Source organism: Eptatretus burgeri, chromosome 10 (assembly GCF_056783735.1).
Source record: "Eptatretus burgeri isolate ZD-2024b chromosome 10, Ebu_testis_v1, whole genome shotgun sequence".
NCBI lineage: Eukaryota > Metazoa > Chordata > Myxini > Myxiniformes > Myxinidae > Eptatretus > Eptatretus burgeri.
The window spans coordinates 73,189,710-73,206,304 of NC_140970.1; the positions used below are offsets into that span (position 1 = coordinate 73,189,710).

The following is a 16,595-nucleotide window of genomic DNA, read 5'->3' on the forward strand; positions in this document are numbered from 1 at the left end:
CTTTATTCTTCTTGTTGAAGCCGGCGATGCTTGTGCAGCAGAAATAACAATCATCATGATGATTCTGCGGCTCACGCCATATCATGGGCACCGCAAATGGCATGCTCGCGCGCTTGCCCATCAACCACTGAGTCAAGGTTGTGTGACAGCTTGTGCAGCAGATGTGTGGTGCCCAGCTCTGTTCTTGGTCCCCCACCTTACACCCGAAGTAGTGAAAGTAGGCGGCCTTCATATTCACTGCTGTAGATATACTTGGCTGTTGATCTTTTTTGGTATACCGACCACAGACATAACAGAAGTTGTCAGGATGATTGGTACAGGAACGCCTACTCATCTTTATCTGAAAGAAAGAAATATAACACAAGTTAACAACAATTGTACGAAATAGACATGTTAAAGACATATGTAAATTTCATTGAAATCCTGACTTCTAGGCAATGGGAATATTTCTGTCCCTGAAAATCCTGACGTGATACAGCAAAACGGTTATGATTTTTGAAATCAGCGTAACCAAATTAGTCTTAATCACTTTACACATCTCCAGTAAAAAAAAATTTTTGAAATTTGTTGTTCAGTGTAATCAGCTGGTTATTCCAATTCCTTGTACCTTATGAAAGGTTTGGGTACCGTCACTCAAACGACCCTCAAAATGGTGAAGAAACTATTTGTGAAAAGATAAGGCCTGTCCATAAGCCGGCATTGTATAATCCACCTCTATATGCAAAGCCATTTTCATTATAATCAATAGTTGATGTTATTATACTTGACGTGGAGGGAAGCGGTGAGTCCGGGAGGTGAGCGGTTTGATTCTGACCTTGGCTGAGTCATAAGAAAGGTTTTGAAAATAGTACATGCTGCGTCCTCATTTGATGCTCAGTATCTTGTAGATTGACATCTGTTGGGAGGGGTGGTTGGAGGTAAGGTGGGGGTGGTGGTGTGGCGGGAAGAGAAGTGATATTTCTCCATAAAAATGCCCCACTGACTATACAGAGAAAATCACTGTCGCGAGATGGCACCGCTGGCATCCAGTGTGTTACGAGAAGCTTTTTTCCCCCGAGATCAACAGATGTTTGTGTATGTGTGACAGCTCTTCCACTGTCTTAAAAAATGTCGAAAAATATATGTACAAGAAGTCGTTTATGATCAACTACGATATCAAACACTCTTATTTCCTATTCCTGCTATTCAGTTAAATGTGCCTAAGGCCTGGTGTTGGCTTAGTGGTTAGGGTGGTGGGCTTGGAATCTTAGGGTCCTGAGTATGAGCCCTGTTGGCTGCTGAATTAACACCAGGTGGGGTTGACTCAGCCTTTCATCCTTTTGAGGTCGGCAAAATGAGTACCAGTGTTCTGGTAGAGGAGCACAGCATCAGCGGCATAGTTGTAACCCGACAAAAGCTGTCATATGCAATCAAAAGAAGAAGTAAAATGTGTATTTGTTATTTAATGCTGTGCTTCCATCCTGCAAAAATAAGCTGAATTAATTTTGAGTGTAAATCAACGTCATTGTGCAGAATATGATGAACACGCAATTTTAGTTTGCTAGAGAACCGGCAAATCAATGTCCATAAGTTCCTTTACGTTGTCTGTGGATTGTAGCCATTGGCTCCCCTAAATACGTCACTGAACATCATTCACAAAAGTTTGATCACGTGTAAGCGATATTGTATTCCTGCTCATTGCCTTTTCTCACAAATGAATTTGCATCTCGATGCACGTGAGGATTACAATTTACATGACGAATGATTGAAGGTAACAGTTCACGGCTAGTTGTTTTTATTCTTGAGCTCACATTTGACAAGGTCGTTTTGTGCGTGGTTCACACTCAGAGGCCAATGCCAGCAATATCACCTACAACTTGGACATCCTGTTTTCCACCAATGGCCTTATGAGGAGGAGTAATATGGATGTCATTCTGCAAGGCCACAGAGATGCTCTACTAGTATCACAGGTGTGGGATCAAGGATTTCTTTTTCAATGGTAGATTGAGTTCTGGCGGCTGTTGTGGTCATCCAATACGTTGAGTTTGGCAGCTATTGTGGTCATGGCGTGGGGGATTGGGGGAGGGTAGGAGAGTGAAGATATGGGATGGAATGGAGATCTGGAGGGGGTGGGTGCCTCCTTCCCTCCAGAAAGTGAATGTTTTTTTTTTTGGAAATGGAAATAGCTTACATTATATGTTATGAAGTTGCCCAAGTTTAACGACTCATGATTTAAGGTTTTTACAAGTTTAAATATTCAGTTTACTGGTTACAGGTTTGTTGGTTAAGCTTAACCACTGGTTTCTGATTCTGAAGTGGATATCATCTATCTTGAGTCTTGATTAGAACTTTGAGCACCTGAAGGAGTTGTACTCGTTCTGTGCTGAGCATGAGGTGAACTCGTTTCTTCCCAAGCTGACATTGACCTGCACATGCACTCTCAACACTTTCAGTCTGTACATTTGTCTGATGCTGCATTATTTGAATTCTGACTTTCTTCTGGACTCACTTCTGGTACAACCAGCTCTGAATTGATGCATGGTACAAAACTTGTTGCCATTCTGTCTGATTTATCAGAATGAACTGATTCACCGAAACTATCATCATCTTGTAAATCCAAAAGCAAGATATGCTCAATGTTGACAAACCTAATCTTATGATGACCCAAGATCTTGACTAAATATATGTGAGGCCCAAATATTTTCACTACTCCGACTGGTAACCACTTCAACCATTTATAGTGATGGGCTTTCACTCTGACGTTCTCATGAGACCTCCTGATTTAGCTTTACACTTTGTTCTTTAACCCCAATCCTATCACTCATTCTAAAATTGCTTCTATTTTACCGACTGTGCCAAATTTGGTTTCAACAAAGTAAACCTTGTAAGTGGTTACCTTTAAAGAACTATATTGGCCGGTGTTCTCACAGTAGTAGTGTGAGGCGTATTCCGATATATTATCAAACAAGAAGGGCACTCGGAAGAGCGTATACCTCTGCCACGTAATGCCTGATCCACGAGAACATATCGGGCCCAATACATTTTTGAAATATCATGCCATACAGTACTACATCGTTTTTGGCCCGATCCCTCAATGGTGAAGAATCACTTTAAAAAATAAATAATTCTCGTGTCCAGATACGGATTTGGATCTTCACCAAAATCGAACCAATTCGTCCTTGCGACACCACTTTTTGACCTGTTCTGGCCACAACTTTTGAGATATCATGCTATATATCATTTTTATCCCCATCTCTCAATGGTGAAGAATCACTTAAGAAATTTTTGTTGTTGGATTTGGATCTTCACCAAAGTCGAATCAATTCTTCCTTGCCACACACCCAACCTGTCCACAAATTTTTCAGATATCGTGCTATATATCGGTTTTGCCCTATCTCTCAATCGTGAAGAATCACTTAAAAAATTATCAGTTCCGGATCTTCACCAAAATCTAATCAGTTTGTCCTTGTCAAACACCGAACCTGTCCACAACTTTTTGAGATACCCTGTATACAGACAAACAGACAGAAGGGTGAAAACATAACCTCCTTCACCTTCGGTGGCGGAGGTGAACATTTGCCAGTTTGTGGTCCAATGATAATTGGCATTTCTTGGGATTTGGATCCAACATCCTTTTGATGAGGACATCTTTGACACTTTGTATCATGTACTCTGCTGCTCCATGAGAAGCAAGATGGTACGGTCGTACCTCAGGATGTTTGACACCATTGCTTCTCATAACTAGTGTAAACTCTTCTAAAATTAACTGAGGTCGATAATTATCAGAGACATTTTTTCTTGCAGTCCATGGAATTCTTAACTTTTAGTCAACACCACCATATTTCAAAACTGTCAATCTTCTTTCCTTCTTTGTCTTTCACTGTCAATGACTCAATCCATACATTGCAACTGGAAATACCAAAGCATTCTCGAATACCAATAGAGTAAAATCTTGCTCACATGCAAAATCAAGCCAATGATTCGGCTCTTTGAACATTCTCTTGTATCTCCTTTATTTGGCAATGGTATGTAGACTGACTTCTTACATCTGTTTATGCCATACAATCCCACTACATATCTGTGTACAGGTAGCTGTTAAAATTTTGATTTCCTCTCCCCAACTACCTGAAAGAGTTCTGTTGGAATTTCGACAGTACCTGGTGCTTTTCCATTTGCTTGCTATTTCAAGGCTCGACGTACCTCTCATTATGTCACTGCTGGTTTTTGCTCATTATGTTTCTTCGAAGGTTGCCATCTTATTGTTATCTTGTTTGTATGGAGTTCAGGTGTAGTTCTTTCATCTTTCTTTCACCTGTGTTTCTTCTGTGAGATCTTTCCCTGTTCTACTCGACAGGACATAATCCTCGACAGACACTTTCTTGTGATCTCTCTGATTTAAAAAAAAAAAGAGGATCTCTTGTTTTTCCTGCTCTGTTGTCACTTTCTATCTCTCTGTGTGCCTCTTTGAAATATTTCTCTTCATCTTTCCTAGCTTGTCGTTGGCGAAGTCAGCATTTAGCTGCTTCACGTCCTCTCTTCATGAACCTTTGGTTTTCATCTCTCTTCTTCTGTCTGCAATACTTTTTGTCTCTTCTGACAGCCATTTAGCCTTCTTCTTTCCACTTGCATTTGGGATGTTGTTTTTGGCCTCTTCTTTTACAATGTCTTGAACCTCTTACCACAATTAATTTGGCATTCTGTCAACCAAGTCCAGATCTGCAAAATGTTATCTTTTTTTTAACCTTTATTGCAAATTGTTTAGTTACATCTTCAAAGTCATATCTGGTTGGAGTTTTAAATTTTTTTCACCTTTCTCAGTTTGACTCGTAGTTGAGCCACAAGGAGTTCATGATCTGTCCACAGTCTGCACTTAGCAATGTGTTGGCAGATTGCACAGCAGTTCTTCATCTTCTATTAATTATAAATTTAGTTAATCTGATTTCTATGTTGCCCATAAGGTGAAGTCCATGTGTACAGTCTATGCTTGGGTTGTTTGAACCATGTAGTTGCAATTACGAGATAATTCTCCACATAACTCCAGCATTCGCTCCCCTGGTTCATTGTGGATACCAAGTCCGTGCTTTCCTACAATCCCTGGTACTCCTGCTTTTCCAATTTTTGCATTTAAGTCTCCCATAATAATAAAAACATCCCCTTTAGGCACTTGCTCGACCAGCTCCTGAATCTTTTCATTATCAGAAAATTCCTCCACATGTTTTTTTATCTGCTGCAGAAGTTGGTGCATATATATCTCAATGATGATGGATGTCCTTTCAACCACACTGATGGTAACCTATCAATGACTGGGATGTGTCCCAATATTGACTGTGCCATCCTCTTATTGTAATTTACTGCCAGTCCATTTTTTTTCAGTTTTATGACCATAAATGAACACTGTATAATCCTCAGATTGAAACTGCCCCAAACTAGTCCATTGAAGTTGACTTATGGGTCAAATTTCGGTTCTTATCCTCTTCATCTCTCTCTCTTTATTACATCAAACTTTCCATTATTCATTGACCTTGCTTTCCATGTCAGAATTCTGTGGACTTTTGAGAAGCTCAGAGTTCAACTTTCAGTTCTGGTGACCTTAGAAACTGTATTTCCTTGCTGGTTTTATCCAGTGCTATCATTCCTGCTGGTCCAACTCATCAAAACACTTTGCTCTTCATCTATGGAAGTGGTGTGTCATTGCCTTCTTCCAGGCAGTGTCGATACTAGATGGGTGATCTTAGTCATTGCCTCCATGAGAGAGTCCTCTACCTAGCATCAAGGCCATGTAGCCATGACTGGCAATATGTGTCAGCAACCTCCATGGCCATCTACCACCTGCTGCCATGGCCTCACGTAACCCTGATTGGTAGGCTAAAATGGAGTAGCACACCTTGTCCGAGGGTTACTAATGGGTTTGCAAATGCAAACACCACCTCCTTTAAGAAATATTGCTGTCTTTACCCTGGTAAACCCTTCGCCTTTTAGGTTCTAAATCTGAACCTCAAGGCAGCTGCAGATTTTAATTCAAAGTTTTCTTCTCCGAGGTGAGGTGCCATCCAAAGCTAACGAGCCCAATTTGCCTGAATGAACAGGTTTTAACATGCTAGTGATACACCTTTCACCTCTATGAATGTTATTGACAAAAATCCTCATACGTGAAGGCCAGTGTGAGACTAGACTGTTCGAGACTTTTTGAGATGCTGAACCATTGGAGGATTTTACATAACTTGAGAGATTATTCTCAATGTTACTCTGGTATAACAGTCCACAAGGGACATCCATATATATACTGTATATAAGTATATGTACATATATATCCATCAGATGTACCTCCTGACTGTTATGGTGAGCATTGCCGTGGATTATGTCTCACATGGTAAAACCGCATAATCCGCAAAGAACAACCGTCTGTCTGCTACAAAGATGAGTGTTCCCACTATTGCAAACCATTCAACCAGAAGGCATGTGATGTGATCGTTGGGTAAATTGAAACAATTGGAGTGTGACAAGCACTCCCCCGCTCTCCATTCGACATAGTCCTACACCATTGGAGATCGTGGGAATGCTCATAACACTGCATATGTTTCAATTTACCCACCAATCACATCACGTGCCTTCTGGTTGAATGGTTTGCATTAGCGGGAACAATCGGCTGGGTGGCAGATGGATGGTTGTTATTTGCGGATGATGCGGTTTTACCGTGAGACATAATCCTGGGAGAGGGGTGGGGAGGAGAGAGGGGGGGAAGAGAGGGGTGGGGGGAAGAGAGGAGTGGGGGGAAGAGCGGGGTGGGGGGAGAGAGGGGTGGGGTGAGGGAAGAGAGGGGTGGGGTGGGGGAAGAGAGTGAGGGGGAAGAGAGGGGTGGGGTGGGTGGAAAGAGTGAAGAGGTGGAGGGAAAAGGAGAGAGGAGGGAAGGGGAGCGAGGAGTGGGTGGGGGAAGGGAAGACAGTGTGAGGTGAGAGGAAGGGAAGGTAGACATGCAATGGAGCATTACTTACAATTCATACCGTCTCATCAAAATGATTCTCCATAGAATAACTGTGAAGATAGAAACAAAATAATGGCTGAAATCCATTTTCTACTGGTCATATTGTAAACACGGTCCGGATACAAACTCCTGTCCAGACAAGTCCGGAGACAAACTCTCCTCCAGACATAAATACCGCCTGGACACATCCAGATACAAACACCATCCAGACATAACCACCGTCCGGATATTTCCAGAGACAGAGAGAGGGGGGAGAGAGAGAGGGGGGGAGAGAGAGAGGGTGGTAGAGAGAGAGAGAGAGAGAGAGAGGGCAGGAGAGAGAGAGAGAGAGGGGAGAGAGAGAGGGGGGAGAGAGAGAGGGGGGCAAGAGAGAGGGGGTAGAGGGAAGGGGAGGGAGAGGGAGAGGGGGGAGAGAGAGGGGGGGGAGAGAAGAGAAGAGAAGAGAAGAGAAGAGAGTTAGCAGAGAGAATATGTTATGCTTTATGAACAATGCGCGCGCGCGCACACACACACACACACACACACACACACACACACACACACACACACACACACACACACACACACACACACACACACACACACACACACACACACACACACACACACACACACACACACACACACACACACACTGATATTTATCAGTGTAGATTTATAGCTTTTGAACCTTGCGACACATGTCTCAGAATTTTATTCGAATGTGAGCCACAACAAAGGAGTTACTGTGAAGCTAGAACAACTGTGAAGATAGAAACAAAATAATATGAAGCTATAAAACTTCTTTGCCACAATTTCTGAATTTCCAGCAGCTGATGGTTTGACTTTTTCCCAAGGTGACTCTGGAAGCTGAGGGTCTGCAGTCCATTTTTGGTGAGGGTTTGGATGCTGGGGGAGAGGATACCGATGCAACTGCACGCATGTCAGCATTGCTTTTTGGTGTCCAGCTTAAACCTGTTGAATTTTTCCGCGGTTACGGTGACCTGCTTTCCAAAATCTGGTCATCAACCGGAGAACCTACAACGGCAGTCAAAGGATTGCTGAGTCTATCTCGTCATCAGCAAGTGAGACAAACGTGTTGCTTTTTAATCACTTTTCATCTGGTTTTCCTGATTAATGGCAGTTGTGATATTTAAGTTTCATGGAGGAAGTGAATCATTTTCGACATTTCCTCATTGTTTGATTTTTACCAGGCACAGGATGTAATATGTAATCTGTGTACAGTATTTCACTTTCACTATATATACCTGCATGCTCATTGTAAATTATATATATTTAAATATGGTATTCCTGATTGATCTAACTTTAAAGCTATTTGACGAAATGTACGATTCTTCACCACACATGTAAAGTACACTGTCTGTTCAGAGGTTATATTAAGATGGCTGTCTTGCTTGCTAGCATTTCCTGAGGAATGTTATAGATTTCACCATTCCTTTAAAAAAGTAATAAGGAACCCAATGAATTCTGGCATTTTGGCCAAAATTTGAAATTCCTGCTCTGAACTTCTGCTGGGAATGCCAATCAACATAATCCACAACTATGGGAAACTGCTTTGGTAGTTTGTTGTCCTGTCATCTGCAAGAAGGAAGAGAGGATTTCACCGGAACATTAGAGGTTGTTCTGTTGATGAGAAACAATATTTGACCCAAAACTGCCTCGGGGTAGCCATGGTTGGGAGATGAGAGGAGAGGCAGGGAGAGTGTTCTATTGATAGCAACACACAGACTGCATGAGTCGAGGGAAGTTGGATGGAAAGTTTATCATTACGACTTTCAGTAAGTTGGGTATGTCATTATTATTTTTGCCTAAAACACTCCCGGCACTCTTTGAGGTACCTCTGAAAGTTTGACGAAGATCCGTTTGGCCATCTCTGAGAAAAATGGCGATACACATACAGACATACAGACAGACAGACAGACAAACATCTCTCTTATCGTAGAGATTTGGCTTTGCCTGTTTCATGTTCCCAACTGAGAATGTCGTTTATGATGCTACGATCTCAAAGAATGTAATCGCTATTTTCAGCACAAAATTAGTGATCTGCGTGGGTGGCAAGAGAAGTCAAAACAAATAGGAAAGGAAATACCTTAAATGGCAATTGATCCACCATAAATATAAAAGAAGCTGATGTTTCGGGCCTTACCATCAGGTCAGGAATGGGAGCATGCGCCACAGCAGCGCGTCTCTGCGTCCACTTTCCGTCGGTACTCCAGGGGCCTCCGTCTGGCCATCCCCCAGGCAGATGCCTGGTCCATCCACATCTTGAGATGCCGATCAACCTGCTGCAACCACGAGGCACGTGGTCGGCCCATTGGCCTTCTCCACTCAGGAGACTCTCTCACTGAGAGAATCTGGTGAGCAGGATCAGCGTCAGGAAAACGAGCGACATGTTCATACAGCCGCAGCTGACGTTCACGGACTATGCAGATAACAAATCTCATCCGAGTCTCTCTCAGCAACCGCTCGTTGTACACAAAATCTGACCAGCGATAGCCCAGGATTCTCCGAAGAGACCTGGTACCAAAGGAATTAAGTCTCCATCTCAGATCCTTGGTCAGAGTCCAAGTCTCACATCCATAGCGCAAGACTGGAAGCACCAAGGACCTGAAGACTCGGACTTTCATCCTCCCGCACAGGTACCGGCAGCGCCACACCCCATTATCCAGTAAATCCATGACTCCCCAGGCCCGACCCAGATGTCTATTGACCTCTGACTCACAGCCAGCAGAGACATGAATATCACTGCCAAGGTAAGTGAATCTCTCCATGACCTCAACATCCTCACCACAAACAGGCACAGACAGGACATCAGCATCCAAGATGTCATTGAAAGCCTGGATCTTAGTTTTGACCCAGGAAACCCGTAATCCCAGCCTCTCCGACACCTCATTCAGCACCTCGAGGGCCCCCAAAAGAATATCAAAAGTGTCCGCAAAGATGAATGCATCATCTGCGAAATCAAGGTCAGAGATCTTGACATTCCCACATGATGCACCGAAGCTTGATCTCTCCGACATCCTCCCCAGAATCCAGTCCATACAAGTGCTGAAAAGTGTGGGGGCCAGTACACACCCCTGATGAACTCCAGTAACAACTGTAAATAAGTCAGAGATGGTACCACCACATTTCACAGCACTCTCAGTACCAGAGTAGAGTTCAAACATCAGATCGATCAGTTTTGGTGGCACCCCACGAAGACCAAGAATCTTCCAGAGGGCATCCCGATTCACTGAATCAAACGCTTTACAGAGATCAACATAAGCTGCAAGCACCCCCTGCCGAAACTCTCGTCGATGTTCAGTGAGGACCAGAAGAGCAAGGATACGGTCATTCGTTGACCTCTTTGGTGTAAAGCCTGACTGCTCTGGACGCTGGTGCTCAAGCAAATGGTGGAGAACCCTATCAAGAATTATCTGAGCAATAACCTTGCCTGGCATCACCCCTCGGTAGTTGTTGCAGTCTTGGCGATCACCCTTCCTTTTCCAGAGAGGGACAACATGGCCCCTCTTCCAGTCAGTTGGGATGATGCCTGTGTTCCACACAGAGTACAGAACTGCATGCAACGACACGAGTGCAGCATTTCCACCAGCCTTGAGAAGCTCAGCATGGATGACACAGATCCCTGGAGCTGTACCTCATTTCAACTGGTTCACCGCAGCCTGTGTTTCCACAAATTAAGGTGGACCACAGTTGATTGGAGGGTCAGCAACAGCTGCCACCAACCTCCTAATAAAAAGTAACCCAATTGGAGGAGGACGCCCACAGACACAGTTGGGCACTAGATATGGATGGCCGTTGGCTCACAAGGAGCTCCTCCGCCCTTTGACAGGTTTTGTTTTTAATCCTGCTGGGTGTCCATATCCAAACACCCTCCTCACCAAAAAACTTGGTGGGGGAGACGGTTTAGTTGCCGGCAATCCGACCATGAAACAGGTTAGTACAGGTTTACATGGTACCTGAAGCAAGTCACAGATCTGATCTGATCTGACCTGACATAAATCTGGCCTGACTTACCGTGAGTCGGAGCAAAAGTGCGATGGTCTCAGACTCGAGAGTCCCACACACGATGTCTTGTGTTAATGTAATTCCCGTAAAAGAACACTCACATGTCCTAACGTCCTTGTCCAGCATGTGAAGTATGTAAAAGCTCCTCCATCAGCCTCAACCACCGCAAAAATTCCATTCAATTAGCTCCTCTATATGGAATGTAGTAAGACATCCATAAAGAGAGGATGGAAAAAGTGAAATGAAAGGTATAGGAGACAGTCACAAAGGAAGAGGAGAATTCGTTTCCCCAGTTGTTGCCCAACCACGGATCTTTTCCACAAAGTCAGTCGTCATGATGGTGTTTGATTTTAGTGGGAAATGTAATTTTGTAACATTCTGTGCTATTCTTGTTTTTCTTTCAGGTGACAGCCAAAATTTATAATTGTTGAAGCAATAGTTTAATTTACTGGTGGGGAACAGAAGAGGTTCCGTGTTTGCTCGACATTACTATGTTGTTATTTTTCAATCGGCTATCGTGGGATGCATTGGATAAGTCAAGACATAAAATTGTATTACTTGGAACAATGAATGAAATCAATGGAACATTGATTGGGGGTATGCTACCTGTCGTAGGAAGCAAGGAGCAGCTGATATTTTGGGCGTTGTGCATTAGTCGGGCCCTTTTGCTCCAATGAAGGGTTAATGCCCGAAACGTCAGCTTCTCCTTGCTTCCCATGTTGATTAGCATACCTCGATCAATGTTCTGTTGATTTCATCCATTGTTCTACTTGTCTGCCAGCACATATCAACACTATCCTTCACATGTAAAAGTATTTATTCGTTCTATTTTACTTGTACTTTGCCAGTGCTTCAAAGGGCTGGCAGGATGGCCGAGACGTATGCACACTCACCTCTAAGCTGTCTAGCCTGGGTTCAAATCATGGCTCAGCTTTAAACTATCATCCTGGTGTTTCACAGGCAGGGCGATTCAACAATGTGTGTGCTGTCCCTTGGATGGATGTTAAAGTGACCATCCCATGTGCCAGCATTAATTGGTTAGTGTTAAAGTCCCACAGTGTCCTTTGCAAAGAGAAGGCAAGCTATCGCCAGCACCCTCACTATATTCCAAATCCTTGCCTTAACATACAGAGGGCATTGCATCAATGGCCCACCCTCAGCCAGTGATGCTATCCCACAGCCTTGTGCTGCATATGAAAAGAAGAAGTGCTTTTGAGAAAGCTTGGTGCTCCACTTTTGCTTTTCTTAATAACCCTTATTGGTTCTTCATTGTCATTGGTAAAATATTTCTTCATTCAAATATTGTCTGACTTGCTTAATGGAAGCATCAGCGGGTGTAATGAATAAGAAGCTCACTCTTTATCATCCCTCTTTTTCTGTTTGTTTTCTTTTGGGCAGGTTTTTCTGTCCTTTACTACAACTCATTTACATGTATGATTTGTTTTCTTTCACCTTAAGTTTTGAAAATATTCTAAATAGTCTTCTTCCTGGAACAAGTATTTCAGTCTATCTGGATGTATTATATTACTATATTCCTACATTAGAACCCTAACTTGTTCTGTTATCAGATATCTTGATTGAAGTTTGTGCGATAGTCTCACCCTTTTTGTGACCTTTTGAATGGGATACTCATCTTCCAGGTCTTTCTGCTTGTTTTGACAATACTTGGATATTATCTACCAGGTTGAATCTGTACTGTTTTCAATAAAGGCTTTGTAAACAGTAAGAACATTGGATTATTGAAGATTCAAGCATGATGAGATAAAGTTCATATCAGCTGTAATCTAAGATGAATAACATTCTTTCTGTTGACAAAACACTTACCCTCTGTCATAATCATTGAGGTGTACTTTTCCTGTTTTGGCAGATTCTTCCACCGCCCATCTTTACTGAATCCAATGCACTAGCCATTGTTGCTGGAGTTAATGCAGAATAAGTTGTGTTGTATCCTGCAATGACAAAAAGCTCAACTCAGTCTGCCCACTTGTAATAACTCATGAATGAAGTTGATAGTCGCATATTAAACTAGATGGGCACTTGGTAGAGCGCATACCTCTGACATGCAATGCCTGATCCACTAGAACATATCGAGCCCAATATTTTTTTGAAATATCATGCTATATATTATTTTGGCCCCATGGTGAAGAATCACTTTTAAGATTTAAAAATTCTCTGATGTGGATCTGGATTCAGATCTTCACCAAAATCGGATTCATTTGGCCTTGCCACACACCCAACCTGTCCACCAAGTTTTGTCTGAATTTGTAAACAACTTTTTGAGATAGCGTGATATATATATATATATATATATATATATATATATATATATATATATATATATATATATATATATATATATATATATAATTTTTGGCCCTATCTCTCAATGGTGAAGAATCATTTAAAAAATAATTATTGTATCCGGTTTTGGATCTTCACCAACATTGAATCAATGCTTTCTTGTCACACCACATTTTGATGGTGTTGGTGCTGCTGTTAGGGTTAGTCCACCACACCACCACCCAACCTGTCCACCAAATTTCATCCAAATCCATCCACAACATTTTGACATATTCTGTACACAAACTAACAGGCAAACATGAAAGATGTCATGCATCGCACAATACTTGTGAAATTCATAAAACAATGCCTGGTGTTGGCTTAATGGTTCGGGTGGCAGGCTTTGGATCCGAGGGTCCTGAGTTCAAATCCCGCTCAGCTGTTGAATTAATAACAGGTGAGGTTAACTCGGCCTGTTATCCTTCCGAGGTCGGCAAAATGAGTACCAGCTTGCTGGTATACTGTGTCGGAGTCACGACCCATCCAAGATTGTGCCCAATAGCCAAGGAGACTGCTTAAGCAGCACCAATGCTCTGCACAGAGTATATTCCCAATCTCCTGCTCTCCTCTACCCTCAAACCCATCCAGGCACAGCCAAGTGAGCCTTATTCAAATAAAAATAACAATAAAAATAAAAAAGAACCAGATCAAAAAAAATATAACTCTGGCTGCCAGACCATACGTCCAATCAAGTTGAAATTTAAAACATATATTCCCCATCAGGACGAGATCATAATTTTGTAGTTTCACCGATTAGTTAAGCAGATCCAGATAAAACATTATTTAATATTTTTCCTCTATCCAATATGGCTGCAAAACCATGTGACCTATCAATTATTCCTTAACAAACTCGTACATACAATGCTTGGGGGACATTTGTATGAAGTTTCTCCTCAATCTGTCCAGCTGTTCTGGAGAAGATTTTTTATAGGTTTCAGTGTAAATTCAACATCGCTGCAAAACCATGTGACCGATGACATCATGTGTGTAAACATTTTGTTCCTCATGGATAGCAGTCATATGTGTAAAGTTTTGCCTCAATTTGTTCAGCCACTTCAGAGAAGATTTTTGAAGGCTTAAAAAAACACAATATGGCTGCCGAATCACGTGACCGATGTGATTTCTTGTTACTTGAGATCAAATCAAATATTTTTCTGTGGACCATTTTGTCCCTAGATGACCCTCAAAATTTTTCATACTGATCAGATGTAGCGTTCTTCATATGCAATTATGACATCATAACGAATGTACCTATGATGTCCGAAGAAAATGACACATTCCCCATGACAAGCACTTGCCATGTGCCAAGTTTCAATTTTTTCCTTGTTGCGGTTTCAGAGATACAGAGGTCCAAAGTTTTTCTGTTTTTCTAACATGGCTGCCACAACATGTGCCCTATGACGTCATAATTATGATTACAACATTCTACATGAGTAGTCGCACCTATGGTGGAAAATTTAGTCTCAATCTGACAAACGTTTACGGAGAAAAACACGAAAGTTCTGTGCGGAGAAACAAACAAACAAGCAGTCATAGACTGGTACTTACGAAATCGTCAACTTGACCTCTGACCTTGTCTAATAAAAGCTGTCTCTAGAGAAGGTAGCGACGCAAACCAGAAGTTTCTACGATGATTCTGTACCAAACCATCAAAAATCATAACGTCGACCGAAGCAAAAATCTCCATTTCTCCACGCAATTATTTAATATGATTTTATCAAAGTCACAAAACCGTAATATTCGGCCACCCACCAACAATCTTTACATAATCTGATGGCTTAGCGAGTCAGGCATGCGACGATAACCTTTATTGGGATAAAAAATGACTTTTAAACACCATCCTTATCGAAAACATTGTCAGCGCACACACGGAAAACTTTTACGTGACTCAACGATGCGTCTGCTCGAGCGCACTGCATCACGTGATGACCCGTAACGCGTCGAGTGAAATATTTTTTATTCAATCTTAAAATGTCTCCAAAACATACGATTTTTACCAGAATTTCGACAACCGAGTTGTAAGCATCCGAAGCGATCGCAAAAACCGAAGACAAAATTAAAATCGAAGTTAAAACGAACTCGTAACGTCGAGCGAAGCAAAAATCTCCATTTCTCCACGCAATTATTCAATATTATTTTATTAAAGTCACAAAACCATAATATTCGGCCATCCACCAACAATCTTTATATAATCCGACGGCGCAGCGAGTCAGGCATGCGACGATAACCTTTATTGGGATAAAAAAATGACTTTTAAACACCATCTTTATCGAAAACACCGTCAGCGCACATGGAAAACCTTAACGTGACAACGACGCCTCTGCTCGAGCGCATTGCATCATGGGACGACCCGTGATGCGCGAGTGAAATATTTTTTATACACTCTTAAAACGTCTCCAAAACATCCGATTTTACCAGAATTTCGACAACCGAGTTTTAAGCGTCCTAAGCAATCGCAAAAACCGAAGACAAAATTAAAATCGAAGTTAAAACGAACTCGTAACGTCGAGCGAAGCAAAAATACTCCAATTCTCCACATGAATTTACAGAATTATGTTTGACCTCACTGTGACCTTGACCTTTGACCGATTTTGACCAAAATCTAATCAGCGCTAGCCATCACCCTCCTGAATCACGTGGTGTAATTTGACATTGGTAGCTTCTTCCGTTCTCGAGTTATCGTGCCCACAAACAAACACACAAACAAACACACAAACAAACAAACAGAAACGGAAGTGATCAATATACTCACGAAATCTAAAGATTTCGTAAGTCACAAGCGGACCCAAACGCAATGCCCTTTCCTTCGGTGAGGGTAACAATGCACATGACCAACTAATATACTTGAAAATGTTTGATTTTCTCAAGTAACAAGAAAGATCTCTTGAATAGCATGACACTTGCAAAATCCATAAAACAAATTTGACCTTAAAATAATTGGTGGTTGAATTCAATGACCAAATGTGCAAATCCTCTTCAAATTTCAAGTCGATTGAATGAAAATTGAGGATTTTAGAAATTCCACCGGAGTTTCCCCAGTTGTTGTAGTTTCAAAGGGCGGAGGAGCTCCTTGTGAGCCAACGGCCATCCATATCTAGTGCCCAACACTGTCTGCGGACGTCCTCCTGCAGTTAGGTTACTTTGTTATTAGGAGGTTGGTGGCAGGATTTGCACTCCGGCCACCGTAAAACCCTTCATTCTGCAAAACGCAAAAAAAAACAGAAAACCCAGAAAAAGTACCTCCTGTGCAGCTTCCCTTCGTAGGGCAGCTCACCGGATGACGGGA

At 42.1% G+C, this 16,595-nt stretch overlaps 1 protein-coding gene and 1 long non-coding RNA gene across 9 annotated transcripts in view; one reads left to right on the forward strand and one right to left on the reverse strand.

The window, feature by feature from the left end:
* Window positions 1-16,595, forward strand: part of LOC147018866 (microsomal triglyceride transfer protein large subunit-like) — a 121,336-nt gene that overhangs the window by 81,520 nt on the left and 23,221 nt on the right. For 6 of the 7 annotated variants that reach the window (XM_085898968.1, XM_085898971.1, XM_085898970.1 and 3 more), the window contains 2 exons: window positions 1,828-1,949; window positions 7,798-8,025. In XM_085898968.1, the coding sequence (XP_085755094.1) occupies window positions 1,828-1,949; window positions 7,798-8,025 (350 nt within the window). The remainder of the gene's footprint in view (window positions 1-1,827; window positions 1,950-7,797; window positions 8,026-16,595) is intronic. The other variant, XM_085898975.1, reaches the window with a different exon arrangement.
* LOC147018867 (uncharacterized) lies at window positions 686-15,643 on the reverse strand. Of its 2 annotated transcripts, XR_015062559.1 has the most exons (4): window positions 15,600-15,643; window positions 12,794-12,918; window positions 6,972-7,011; window positions 686-895 (listed from the first exon to the last, which is right to left on the reverse strand). It is a non-coding gene; the product is annotated as an uncharacterized LOC147018867 (long non-coding RNA). The 2 variants fall into 2 exon arrangements; XR_015062558.1 differs by lacking the exon at window positions 6,972-7,011.